Source organism: Acipenser ruthenus, chromosome 4, assembly GCF_902713425.1.
Source record: "Acipenser ruthenus chromosome 4, fAciRut3.2 maternal haplotype, whole genome shotgun sequence".
Classification (NCBI taxonomy): Eukaryota; Metazoa; Chordata; class Actinopteri; order Acipenseriformes; family Acipenseridae; genus Acipenser; species Acipenser ruthenus.
Window position 1 is genome coordinate 57,202,823 of NC_081192.1, and position 14,974 is coordinate 57,217,796.

General features: G+C 37.9%; 1 protein-coding gene across 4 annotated transcripts in view; it reads right to left on the reverse strand.

Moving 5' to 3' along the window:
• LOC117400265 (arf-GAP with SH3 domain, ANK repeat and PH domain-containing protein 1-like) overlaps nt 1–14,974 on the reverse strand; it is a 311,371-nt gene that overhangs the window by 66,101 nt on the left and 230,296 nt on the right. For all 4 annotated transcript variants that reach the window (XM_059022596.1, XM_059022595.1, XM_059022593.1 and 1 more), the window contains 4 exons: nt 12,631–12,718; nt 12,377–12,425; nt 9,836–9,999; nt 758–891 (listed from right to left, as the gene is read on the reverse strand). In XM_059022596.1, coding sequence (XP_058878579.1) covers nt 758–891; nt 9,836–9,999; nt 12,377–12,425; nt 12,631–12,718 — 435 coding nt within the window. The remainder of the gene's footprint in view (nt 1–757; nt 892–9,835; nt 10,000–12,376; nt 12,426–12,630; nt 12,719–14,974) is intronic.

Here is a 14,974-nt window from a genome sequence, read left to right on the forward strand (position 1 = left end):
ATAATCTTTTTTCCTATTTAATATTCTATTATGTGTGTGTGTGTGTGTGTGTGTGTGTGTGTGTGTGTGTGTTCTATATGAGCATCTGTTATATATGCTTGTAACCTTGTAATTGTTTCCATACTTACTAAAAAGTACTTCTGAAAAGACTGAAAAGTTTTTCTGAAGTAAGGTGGGGAAGTATATTAGTGCTGCCCTGTGCATTGAAACCCATAAATAAAAAATGATGTGCAACACTGATATGCTTCCTCAGCTTACTTGAGAGACTTGGTTTTGAGTTTGTTCAGATGTACAGTACTTTTACTGGAATAGTAATTAAGCATGTAAAGATACCGCAAGATAAGCAAAACATTTATATATATATATATATATATATATATATATATATATATATATATATATATATATATATATATATATATATATATATATATATGTATATTTAGGCGAGTGGAAGAGAAATGTAATTTATTGAGGGCTATTTTACTTTAATTAGCTGAAGAAAAAGTATGCTGTCAGAAAGAAATACATTGAATAAAAAGAAAAATCAGGTAGACAAGATCAATTATTTTTTAATCGATCAAAGCCCAGATATGTGATATAAAAGTATTCCTATGTAATTAAATATTTTAGGCATGTGTTTTACTCCACCAACACATATTGTATGCAATACTTTACTTTTGATACACAACTTCACAAACAATAATACAATAATTTTGATAATGAATATAATATGAAATATAGTAAAGCAACTTACCAAGAGTTCAGAAGTTCCTAGTTTATCAAGTTCCATAGACTGGATTCTTGAAATGTGCACCCCCATTTCCCTGTGTGTTCCAGAACATTCTATGCATGTCAAAATGCCCAGGTTAGTTGACAGCCATTTAGGATCTGCAGCACAAAAAGGGAATGAAGGAAAGAACAGAAACATCATAAAGGAGTATGCATTTTTGTAAACGAATGAAAATAACACAACAACGTAGAATGCATCTGTCCAGATTATGACCAGATAGGGTAGTTCACTATTACTTTTCCACCAAAAGACAGTAGTATCCACTTGATTATACCAAAAAGTACATTTCTTACTGTGACAGGATAGCTGAGGGTGATGAAGTACCCAGACCAGACAGCTGACAGACAACCCAGACAGGTACTGCGGTGAAAGTGCTATTGTGCGCCGTTTTTATTGCAACAAAAATATTTTTACAAAAACAACTCTTAGAGAGCAAAATAAAAAAGGTAAACAAAACAAATCACAAACACATAAAAACAAAACAATACCTCAGTCAGGCTGGGCAATCTCTTTCACTGATCCTGTAGGCTACTCCAGTTTTATTTTTAGTTCATTTTTTATTTCGATATTCTCCCATCTAACTCACGCATGCGTTCCTTCTCCGAACCCACAATGCAGAAAGCTACAGGCTTTTATACCTGTGACCATCTCCAGATTAACACTCAATGAATCAGTTCGGGCATGGTTACATTCTGCACAAGTTTTTGCATGCTACCACACAATAACAAACACACGTCTTTTTCGCCGTCGCATTTATAAATAAACAACTCATAACAAAAATATGAAACAAATAAAATGGGGAGAAATACAAAATATGCACAGGGGCGGTAGTACCCCGTTCTGAAATAAACAAACAATACATTTTAACACTAGAACTACCGAGATTTCAGACTACATACAACCGCCGCACCGGCAAAGTATGCGGCTCCATTATAAAACATTTAAAAACAAACAATCGGATACAACTTCATATTTTTATTTATGAACATCACACATAACATTTTCACCGCAGAAACACTGTATTTACATTGAAAATTAAACTGTTTTCTTATTTTTTTCAAAAAGCGCACATAAACATGAAAAACTGTAATAAAATAAACTTTAAGCAATAAACTTCTGTGTAAACAGGTGTAGAAAGCTGTTGCACATATACAATTATAAAACATAAATAACTAGTTATAATAATAGCATAAAACAAAAATATAACATAACTTATGCAACGTGAAAGCACTTTGAGTGAAACAGAGTTCAAAGGCTGTCTCTCTGTTCAGAGTTCTAATACAGCTTTCTAAGTACAATCTACGCAGAAAACACGCTTTTCAACTGTACCAGTACATTTGCCACGACTTGCCTTTTCACAACGGGCGCAGACATCAAACGTTCTGTTTTCATTGCATTTAGAAACCTGGCATTGTCTTTTATTCCATGTGCCAGTGGGCGCAGCGCTGGCTGAAGGTTGAGGGGCATTTGCCAGCCGGCTTTCATGTCTCTTATCAAAATGTTTCTGCCGTAGCTCCAGGGCTAGCTGCAAAATGCTGTCCCTCCGAGTGATTGTGTTGCCAGTGCACTCCTTATACAAAACCAAAGCGTTGATGGCTGCCAGGTCGAAAATATTAACACAGAAACAGCCACAGGCCACCTGCGAGTACCACCTTTGACAGAATGCAGCTGTGCCATTTGATCCAGTATATCCACACCGTACTTCGTTGCATTGTAAAATGCAACAGTCTCTGGCTTTCGTTTAGCATCAGTCCCGAAGGTCACTGATCTGTGCAGAGCTTAGAATACGCACCTTTTTTTTGTTTTTTGTTTTTTGTACTGTCACACTCAGGGTGGCACAGTCATTCTGCCTGAAAAATGTAGTGTAAATAATAATAATATATAATGTGTAGAATGACTTTCATCAGTGTTCCAAGCACTCAACAGGATTATAATACGTTATTTCACAATGACGTTGATTTTATTACAAAGCCCAGACTAAATTGCGGGCTATATTGTATTGATTTCAATATGCCGCATAAACTGACTGTGCTATCCACTTGGACCGCCCGCTGCTTAGACAGGGCTTGACCATGGGATAGAGAATGCTTGCATCTCACTCATCCATTTTGCGGAGGTGATAGCGAGCAAGAAAGCTGCTTTAAATTATAACAATTTCAGCTCAGCTGAATGCAGGGGTTCAAATGGAGGCTTCATGAGTGCATTAAGCACCATGTTTAGCCTCCAGCGAGGAAATGTCCTTCATAGGTGGACAAAGCTGTCAAACCCCTTTCAAAAATTGCCCCTAAAGGAAGTGAGCTCATAAGGAAACAGAGACATGGAGGGGGATTTCCCCTCGTCAAAAAGGTACTGCAAAAATTGCAGTATAACTGTGATGGGACGAGGCAGACATCACGTCTAGAAGACACCCCACTTGTACCCGTACTAGGAATGCGTGGACGCTGCCGTGGCATTCTGTAGGGTGTCAATAACCCTGTGGAAAGTCACAGACGGCTCAAATGCAGCCCTTCAGGGGCCAGACCCAGACCTGCAGGTTCGATGGGTCGGGATGCCATAAGGTCCCCCGTGCCTAACTGAGCAGGTCGCGGTGCTCGGGCAGTCTCCACGGCTGGCTACTCAGCTGCATCAGGTTTGAAAACCAGATCTTCCTGTGCCAATATGGGGCTGCTGTAAGCCAGAAAAGGAGAGGCAGAACTCAAGGAGGATAAAGAAGACTGTGAAGACAGTTTCCTGCCTGGGCTACTTTCACGGGTGAGTCGTCCACTCTCCCTTGGTGCAGAGCCATGGGGCAAGGATGCACCAACCTCTCTTAGAGAGGATGATGGGGAAGAGCGCTGAGCAGGAGTAAGGGATGCAGAACGTTTAGAGCTGCGGGATAACCACTTCTCAAGCTTGCACTTGGAGAAAGGGGCTCATAATTCGTAGAAAATGTGATTAAACAGTGCCTCCTTAGAGCTGTCGCTCTTTTCAGAGCGACAGCATATGGAAGCGACAGCGTGGGAGATGTACAGTCGTGGACAAGTACAGCGCAGTTAGAAGCAGTTTGAAAGCAGGTTGACAGCTGCAGAAGCTAAACTGAACTTCCAAAAAAAAAAAAAAAAAAACATGGTCTTCAAGCCAGTAATCTGTGACAACTGCATGATGTGGGAAATCCGAGAAAACCCAAAGGAGCTCAACCAAGTTTGGTGTAAAGTGCTGCACGATCCAGGACTTGCTTCAACGAGTAAGTCTGTTAGAAATGGAGCAGGAGGAAATGAGACAGCAACAGGAGCTTGAGGAGCTGACACACCCACAATTCATGGAAGTCTGCACCCCTAGCAGACTGAAAGCCACCAGGGAGATGGAAGAGAGTCGAAACAGCTGGGTTCAGATAGGCAGAAGCAGGGAAAAAAAGAAACTTTGTCACACACAACCACCAGAAATACAAACATCCAATAAATCTGAGCCACTTCAACATTTAGATGACCAAAACCAACATCAAGAGAATGAAAGGAACAACATCCAGGACCATATAAACAGTGCTGGCCAGGCAGCAAAAAGAAAGGAGGTCATGATTGTTGGGGACTCCATATTGAGAAACACAACAAGTTCAGTTCGCAGTTTGGACCCCCTTACTATAACAGTGTGCTGCCTTCCAGGAGCCTCTGTCAAGCACATCACTGAGAATGTGGACAGGCTCCTAGAACGAACAGGAGACGACCCGATAGTAGTCGTCCACATCGGTACAAACAACATTGGAAGAGACAGGCCAAGATCCCTGCAAAACAAATTCAGAGAGCTAGGAAGGAAATTAAAAGACAAGACCAAAACTGTGGTATTTTCTGGGATCCTGTCGGCACCTTGCAAAGGACCATATGGACAGCTGGAAATACAAAATCAAAATGCATGGCTGAAATCGTGGTGCACACAGGAAGGCTTCACCTTTCTTGAACATTGGAACACATTCTACAACAAGGACTATCTATATGGGTGGGACGGACTGCACTTAAACAGAAAGGGAACCAATCTACTCGGAGAAAGGATCCTTGAGGAGGTCCAGAAGCATTTAAACTAGAAAGGAAGGGGGGAGAAAATAAAAAAACAGAAGGGAGACCACATCAAAACAAGGGCAACAACCTAGGTAAGACAGCTATTAAATGTATTTATCTTAATGCTAGAAGTCTCAGAAACAAAATGTTAGAACTTGAAGCTACTGCACTAACAAGTAACTACGATGTGATAGGTGTTACAGAAACTTGGTTGTCTGAGAGTGATGGAGACGAATATAATATTAGTGGGTACACACTGTATAGGAAAGACAGGCAGGACAGAAGAGGCGGAGGAGTAGCGCTATACATAAGAAATAGTCTTGAAGCCCAGGTGTTAAATCTGGACAAAGAAAACAATGCAGAATCAATATGGGTGAAAATAATGGACAAAAATTCAAAGGGCATAATAATAGGAGCATGCTATAGACCGCCAAATTCAGACGCTGAGCAAAATAATCTGTTATACAATGACATTCGAAATGCGTGTAGAAAAGGAGAAGCCATACTAATGGGGGATTTCAACTTCCCCCCTATAAAATGGGAGAACCCGGTGGGGAGGACAACGGACGAAATGGAAATGGTGGAAATGACAAATGACTGCTTCCTAACACAATTTGTCAAGGCACCGACTAGAGGGTAGGCATGCCTTGGTTTGGTCTTTTCAAATAACGAAGACAGAATAACAAAACAGAGGTCAGAGAGCCATTGGCAAACTCAGACCACAACATGGTCTCATTTCAAGTATTTTTTAAAACCCCAAAAGTAATGACTAAAGCTAAGGTTTACAATTTTAGAAAAGCAAACTATGAAGGTATGAAACAGAGACTAATAGAAGTAGATTGGAGTAAAATAGAGAAAACATCCACAGAAAAAGGATGGCTGTTTTTTAAAAATGTAGTACTAAAGGCGTGTCACAAAGACAGCCGGAGTGGGTGGCGTCAGACCAGAAGCAGGAAATAAACAGACAGAGATTTGTGGTTTGGTGAAGCTGAGCGAATGCTTTCGCTCAGCATTTAATAAACAGAACAGAAAATAAAAGGTTGGAACACAAAACAGGACACGGCACTATACGCCAAAATAAAAAGACAAACAAAACGAACTAAACAGTGCACAGACAGACGAACAAAACACGGTGAGCAGATTTAACTATTTACGCTTTCTTTTCACAATTACCTCCGTCTCCAATCACGTTCTCCACTCACCGAACACCCAACCCTGAGTGAAAGAAACGTGCATCTATATATACTGTTGTGCTGGGATTCAATTACTAATTAATTATTCACTTGAATCCCAGCACGTGAATTAATTCTGTGCAACCCCGTGCTCACATATTACATTTAACCAGCACGTGAAGTGATTTGTGCTCTCCTCGTGCCTAAATACAAATCTACACTTTTTAAATACACGTGAAACACAGACCCGTTTATATCCTGTGTACCAATGACTATACACCAACATTAACACACCCAAGATACAACACATAACACACAAATGCACACAGGGGTGGGGCGCATTGCCACAAGGCGCAAAACATTTACATCCCAAAAGTAGACAAATCTAAATCTCAAACAAAATGGCCAAAATGGTTTAATAGATCAATTAAAAAAATATTCAGCGAAAAAAGACACTTTATAGAGCGTTTAAAAGGGACCAAAAACAAATTACACAGAAAGAGTACTTGGAACTGCAAACGCAAGTCAAAAAGGAAGTTAGAAAGGCCAAGAGAGAGATAGAAATCAATATTGCTAAGGGGGCTAAAACCAATTCCAAAATGGTTTTCCAATATTATAACAGCAAGAGAACATTCAAAGAGGAGGTTAAATGTCTAAGAGATACAAATGGCAAAATCATAGATGAAGAAAAAAAATAGCAAATATATTAAATGATTACTTTTCACAGGTTTTTACAAAGGAGGACATGGACAACATGCCCCACATGTCGACCTGTTCCTATCCAATTTTAAATAACTTTAGCATAACACAGGCAGAAGTGTTAAAGGGACTAGGAGCTCTTAAAAAAAAACAAATCCCCTGGGCCGGATGAGATCCTCCCAATAGTACTCAAAGAAATGAAAGAAGTTATTTACAAACCGCTAACCAAGATCATACAACAGTCTCTTGACACAGGGGATGTACCGACAGAGTGGAACATTGTAAACGTAATACTGATCCACAAAAAGGGAGACAAAACCGAACCAGGTAACTACAGACCAATAAGCCTGACTTCTATTATATGTAAACTTATGGAAACTATAATAAGATCTAAAATGGAAAATTACCTATATGGGAACAATATCCTGGGAGACAGTGAGCATGGTTTTAGGAAAGGGAAATCATGTATAACTAACCTGCTTGACTTATTTGAGGATGCAACATTGACAATGGATAATTGCAAAGCATACGACATGGTTTATTTAGATTTCCAGAAAGCTTTTGACAAAGTCCCGCATAAAAGATTAATTCTCAAACTGAACGCAGTAGGGATTCAAGGAAATGCATGCACATGGATTAGGGAGTGGTTAACATGTAGAAAACAGAATGTACTGATTAGAGGAGAAACCTCAACATGGAGCGAGGTAACCAGTGGTTACCTCACATATCATATGGGAGATACTAAAATTGAAGAAGGGAACTATGAAAAAGACTTAGGAGTTTATGTTGACTGAGAAATGTCTTCATCTAGACAATGTGGGGAAGCTATAAAAAAGGCCAACAAGATGCTTGGATATATTGTGAGAAGTGTTGAATTTAAATCAAGGGAAGTAATGTTAAAACTTTACAATGCATTAGTAAGACCTCACCTAGAATATTGTGCTCAGTTCTGGTCACCTCGTTACAAAAAGGATATTGCAGCTCTAGAAAGAGTGCAAAGAAGAGCAACCAGAATTATCCCGGGTTTAAAAGGCATGTCGTATGCAGACAGGCTAAAAGAATTGAATTCATTCAGTCCTGAACAAAGAAGACTATGCGGTGATCTGATTCAAGCATTCAAAATCCTAAAAGGTATAGACAATGTCGACCCAGGGGACTTTTTTGACCTGAAAAAAGAAACAAGGACCAGGGGTCACAAATGGAGATTAGATAAAGGGGCATTCAGAACAGAAAATAGGAGGCACTTTTTTACACAGAGAATTGTGAGGGTCTGGAACCAACTCCCCAGTAATGTTGTTGAAGCTAACACCCTGGGATCCTTCAAGAAGCTGCTTGATGAGATTCTGGGATCAATAAGCTATTAACAACCAAACGAGCAAGATGGGCTGAATGGCCTCCTCTCGTTTGTAAACTTTTCTTATGTTCTTATGTTCTTATGCTCTGGCCCCAGGCAGGAAGAGCAACTGTCTTGCTTGTCCTCCTTAGGCAGATTGGCTTTGCATGTCTCGTAGGGATGGAACCCAGGCATGATGCACGGAGCAAGCAATGTAATGTAAAGTATACAGTTGTTGCCTCAATCTGCTTGTATATCGACCGGGTGGGTCAAGACCCAAGTGGGACCGGTTCGGTACCGGTTCAGTGTATTTAACATCGGGTCGGTACTAGTTCAGAACCGGTTCAGTACTGGTTTGGAACTTGGTCGGCACCACGTCGGTTCGGTACTGGTTCGGTGACTTTAGTACCGGGTAGGTTCCGGGTCGGTGACTTTAGCACCGGGTCGGTACCAGTTCAGAACCGGTTCAGTACCGGTTTGGAACTTGGTCGGCACCAGGTCGATTCGGTACTGGTTCAGTGACTTTAGCACCGGGTAGGTACTGGGTCGGTGAATTTAGCACTGGTTCAGTACCGGTTTGGAACTTGGTCGGCACCAGGTCAGTTCGGTACTGGTTCGGTGACTTTAGCACCGGGTAGTTACCGGGTCGGTGACTTTAGCACCGGGTCGGTACCAGTTCGGTAACCTCAGTCCCGGTCTCGTATTGGCAAAAGCAACAAAAACAGCCTTATGATGCTGGGTCCCTGGGAAGGGCATTATAGCCGGGAGCACTTTTAACAGAAAAATAAAATGGCCTTAACTTAAATATATAATAAGACAGAGAATTTCAATAATAACAAGAAATCAAATAATGAATAATAATCCACCCTAATTCGTACACAGGCTACACTGCTCCATTTACCCCCTGATCCTTTGCAATCTTTTTTATGTTTCTGACAGAGCATGCACATCATACCGCCCAATTCCTTGTGTGGAGTAGTGGTTAGGGCTCTGGATTGACCGGAGGGTCGTGGGTTCAATCCCAGGTGGGTGACACTGCTGCTGTACCCTTGAGCAAGGTACTTTACCTAGATTGCTCCAGTAAAAAAACAACTGTATAAATGGGTAATTGTATGTAAAAATAATGTGATATCTTGTAACAATTGTAAGTCGCACTGGATAAGGGTGTCTACTAAGAAATAAATAATAACAATAATAATAAAAAAGACATTTCCATTTTTCCCCCCCAACATAACATCATGCCCACCATCACAATGTTTTTTTTTTGTATGCACTTTTAAACAGAAAAATAAAATGGCCTTACAATAAATATACAATAAGACAAAGAATTCTTCCAATTCACTTTTCTTTTTCATCATGCATTTTGGTTTGGTAATTTCCACATTTATTGTAACGATTTTGCATCGAAAATAATCGTTTATTTTTTTAGCAGTCATTTTATCGTTTCAGCCTCTCAAAGTGCTTCAAATGGAAAACCCACCCCTTCAACTCTATAATTGGTTCAATGTAGTAAGTTCCCTGATTTTTTTTTTCACCCAGCAACGCGCAACTGATCTAGTCTGCTAGCAGCACAATCAATCCTTATCGTTAAAAGGCAAGGGGTTTTCAACTAGGTGGCCTGGCTGAAAAGGCCTGGGGAGAACCCTGTGTATTAACTTAATATTAATACAGATGAGATGTTTTTCAGACATAGTAGGGTCAATAATATACATACTGAGAACATGAGCAAATGAGGATTATTTTTCATTCATTCTCTCTCTCTTTGGTTTATAGTTTTACGAACAGAATTTAATAACAAATGACTTCCTACCTTGTGCTCCGCAGTCACAGCAGACTTCATTGCCAGGCATTCTCAGAACATCTTCAATAATGGCTTTAGTAAGATCTTCTAAGCTGTTCTCACCAGTGCTCTGCTCCCCACGAAATGCCATGTTTAAAGCTTCTTCCTTATTGTTGGTTAACACTGATATCCAACTATATAAAAGAAAAAAAACAGAATATAATTAAATAAATGGATACAAAATTGCTATAAATGTCCTACTTCATAAAGGATTTCCTTATATACCAGTAATGCTTTAACTTTACATCATCAAAAATAGCTAACAATTTAAAAGCCCATATTTATTGCCAAAAGCTAGGTTAGGGAGTTGTAGAACTACAACATAGCTCTTTAAAATGTTGTGTGTGTGTGTGTGTGTGTGTGTGTGTGTGTGTGTGTGTGTTTTTGAGAATCAATCATGTCTTACATTAATGATACTTGTGGCTTTTAATCCATTCCAGTCCAAGGCCTTGTTCCAACCATGTCCTTAATTACTCAACTGAACAGTCCAGAGCCTGTTTGATTTCAATCAAGCCATTAGGACCTGGTTGGAACAGCGTTCAAATGGCTGAAAGAGCCACAGGTGAGTACTACGGTCATAGATGTTTGCTTATATTCTGTAGTTATGGCGCTTATTTAATTATTGCTAATAACTAGGCTATATGTTGAGCCAAAACGGACATCTTGTGGGTATAGCATTACATTACAGATGAGCAGTTCTCATTAAAATCATTTTTCCAGCCCCTACATATAACTCACTAAAAACTACGGTCTTATCTTTCAAAAATGTGCATTTATTTAAACCAGAATAATACAACTTTGGAGATCAATAAGGTGTACCAGGGGACAGCAGCATTATAGAGCCTGGACTTGCACAGCAATAATGTTACAAATAAGCCAATACAATATATAAGCCAATACACTATAAGCCAATACATTTACAAAAAAAAAAAAAAAAAAAAAGCAACATTACCGATACATCAGTGCGTTAACAAAATCTACTGTCGACTTAATGTATACCAGATGTGAAATAGAATTTTTGAAGATATGCAAGGACCATAACTATTGTCAAAAAGCAGACGTCAACTGTAAATTTGCTTTCAGTATATCTGTACAAATATATCTGATTTTATTTACAACAAATGTATTTTCTCATGATATTAGACATGTTGCTCTTAAAATCAGTTACAGTACAGAGTGAGATACGTAGTGCTAAACACCAGCAGATTTAAACAGCTGTTTCATACACATCAATAAGTTGCCTTGGAATACACTGTGGGAAGGTTTTACCTCTTAGAACTACAGTATATGTATAAGCAAGAAAACGTTGAGATTCCTTAAAGCATTATTTATAAAAAAAACAAACAAACAAACAAACAAATAAAAAAACAGTCTTGCTGTGACATGTGCTTCTTTTATTTATCAGGTATTCATAAGGAACTATTTTATAAGTATTTTTGATGTCAGTGTTTTACTGCTGCACTATCATCACAAAATGCCTTTGGAACAGATAATGAAGAACTATATGTGCTTTGCCCAGAGAATGGTATCAATGAAGGCACTGAAATAAAAAAAAAAATCACATAGGTGATCGCATAAACACATGCCAGCAGGGTGTCTTCTAGATAAATCCTTTGACTGAATGCTGACTTGATCTGCTAGACTTTAAACACTGAATTAGTTAACTATGATGGTTGTGAAGTAAAACTCTTTGCAGAAGAGTTGCCTTGTTCAATGAAAATCTGCTGTATAGGCAATAATAAAAACTATTAAGAAATACTGAATATGAATTGACCCCTGCTTAAGGACCATGGATTACATTTACCTGTAGTTTACCCCTACAATCATCTACAAAGAATTAGCATTTCTGTAAGTAATGTCTGTTAATACAGAATTAGAGCTACTGATTATTTTGTTCGTTTTAATAACGGAACAGCTTTATTTTATTTAAATTGACTCATATTTGTTTTGTCATCAGAGGTTTAGGGATAAAAGATTGTTGAGAAATTAATAAATGAAATGAAAGTAGGATGTGCTGATGAACTAACAGCTTCTTTTGTGATGCTTTTTCAATTATTCAAATCTATAGAGTGCATGTTTGTCTGGTCCTATTTAAATTGCAATATATGCCTGCCAACTAGTTAAATAGAAATATGTTCCACAGTGCCAGACAAAACCACATTTTTAAAGTGTTATCAGAAAGTCTGTTATACTGTAGAAAAAAAAAAAAAATTCCTTAGATCTAACCTTTAGTGCACTTCTATTTGCTTGTCATGTCTCATATGTGAAGTTTTTAAAGCAAAAAATATAGCAAACTCGCAGAAAGTGACAACTGGAACTATACTACTGTAGGTTAAAGAAATCTCTGCTTGTAAGCCTTCAGTTAACCAATCATAAAATATTCTTTAAAAATAAAATATACGTTTGCTATAAAAAGTGTTTATTTTAATTCCGGACACTTGGTATAGTCACAGCAAATCGATGTAAGTGACAGGAGTTTTTTTTTTTTTTCATTATATAAAAGTTTCTTACATTACAAACTCTTGTTCATCTTCTGCCTGGAAGTGATATGTTCGGTTATCTGAAATACAATTAAAATAATTAGAGAAAAGCGATAAAGGAGCATTATCTTAGCTACTAAAATCAGTGAAAACTTTTCTTAGGTTATGCAGTAAAATATGTCAACACTTTCTGAAACACAAGTAATATTGTCACTGCAGACATTCCGTTTTTTGTTTAAATACAGTTAGGTTTAACATGACACATTAATATTGAAATACACTTACGGGATATCAGGTCAAAACACTTCTTGTCTTCTCCACTTGGTTTTACTTGACAGGTGAGAAGGTTCAGTTTTACAGGCTGTCTGTTGGACTAAACAAAGATATAAAAAAAACAAGTTTTGTCAACAGTGGTATTTTTTATATTTAAAAATTCTTTGTACAGACAGTAATAAAACATACACAGTGCTCTCAACCATGTACACACCTTGGAAATAAGTAATTATAGGGTTGGAAATAAGACTCCATTACATAGCAGTTTGATCCATTACTGGTTTTACTAAGAGCTTAGTAAGACTCACCTGAGCTTACCTGTACACTGTGACTAATCAAGCATGTTATGGGTGGTATGGGTGAAACTGCTAAGAGTCTTATTTCCATTCCTGATAACATTCAGCATGAGCATAAGAATTCCGATATTTTTCGGAAAACTACGTTTTCAGAAAACTAATTCTGACATCAAAAGTCATGTAAACACAGTTTTCGGAAAATGTATCAGAATATTCCGAAAGTCAGTTTTCGGAAAACAGCACCTAGAAATTTCTGATTAAATTCTGAAAACTAACAAAATGTATAACATGTAAACACACATTTCAGAAAACTTATTGAAATAGCACACTGCACATGTGCACACTTTGACCCTTTTCTCCTGCATGTGGTTTTAGAAAACAGAGAAAATAATAATCTGTAGTCAGTCTGCATGCATCCATTTGTCAAGTTAGGGATAAAGTAATACATTTGTTAAAGTCTGTATGTATTTGTTAATAGCCCATACTGAAGCAGCAAATGTTTTCCAGTTTTAAAATGACATGATAGTTTAAAATAATGTCTGCAAAAGAATCTGGTAATATAGAACAGGGTGAACTGTTGGAAAGGCAGATTGCTCATTGTGGGGAATCTGAATAGAGGTATAGGATAGTAATCTTTGAATTTAAGACCTGACACTTCGATAAAACATATTGGATTGGTCTCCGTTCTGTCGCAGAAATGTCCGGTCTGTTCAAATCGTATTTAAGCTACTACAGTACTTTGCATGTGAAAATATCCTGCATTTTCTGAAAACTTAAATCCATGTATACAGTTGAATTCTAATTAGATTCTCTATCGTTAATCATGTAAATAGAGAAAAGTAACGCTTTAAGAAAATTAGTTTTCTGATTCAGTTTTGTCATGTAAACGTACTGATTGATAAAGTTTGCCTAATTTTATTCAGATGTAAATCGCTAGTTAAGCACATTTTTAAAAGCACCACACAATTCACAAATAACTTTGCCATTTATTCTACTGTATATAATATAACATTGTATTTAAAAAATGCAGCCAGATAGATGGTGCTTTTTAACAGGAATCTGAACCAATGCAAAGCATTAGCTTTTGTGCAGATTGCAGAAAATGAGAACTAATGACTGCACAAAGAGTCATATGGCTAACACCCCCCCTGACAGGATCAACCTGGCAACAAGCCCTTTGTATGAATACAGGTTCATAATTTAAATCAACTTTGATAAACATTCCAGTTCCAACTACATATGTACATCCGCAGCACACTATCAGCAATCCTTGTACAAAACAAGACAACAATTATGATTTTTACACAACTTTAACCCTTTTTATACAAGCTTAATCTGCGATCAACTCTTTAGTTGATTAATCGGTCTGATTAATCTGTTAATTGGAAATGGGCCATTTCGTTCTGCTCTGATATGCAGATTCAGAGATCCGGATTGTGAAAAAAATAAATAATTTGTGGTTTTTGCCAGGTTTTTTTTTGTAAGTCTCCAGCTCCAAAACAGTTTGGAATTTTTGTTTGACAATTTTAGGGAACAAGGGGAAAGGCCCAGTGCCTTTTTTTCTGGTTTGGTGGATAAATATGAATCTGTTCCTGAGTTATAGGGATTTGAAATTTTGGTTCTGAGCATGCACAGTACAGCTCTTGCAGTTAGATGTTTGATCTCGAAAAAAGGAATTGGCCTGTGACGGGGTACCCCCCTCCACTGTGTGTGTTACGTATTATTTTGTATTTGTGTTATTATTTAAATTGTATTGTTTAATTTGTATAAAACATGATGTTTTGTTATTGTTGTAATTGCAGCATGGATGGGGTTAAACTTCCCCATCCATGCTAAACCCGTGCAGAATGTGACCCTCCAGATTGATTGATTGATTGATTAATTTATTACTAATTTGGAGACGTCACATGTATATAAACCCGCAGATTTGGCTGGTTGGGGAGGGTGTTCAGAGGTGGAACGAGAGAGCGAGACAGTAAGAACTGAAACTAAAAGAATAGAACATTGCTAGGCGTGCTGGCTTTACACCTGTTTTATTTAGTGTTCGGTTTGTTTTGTGT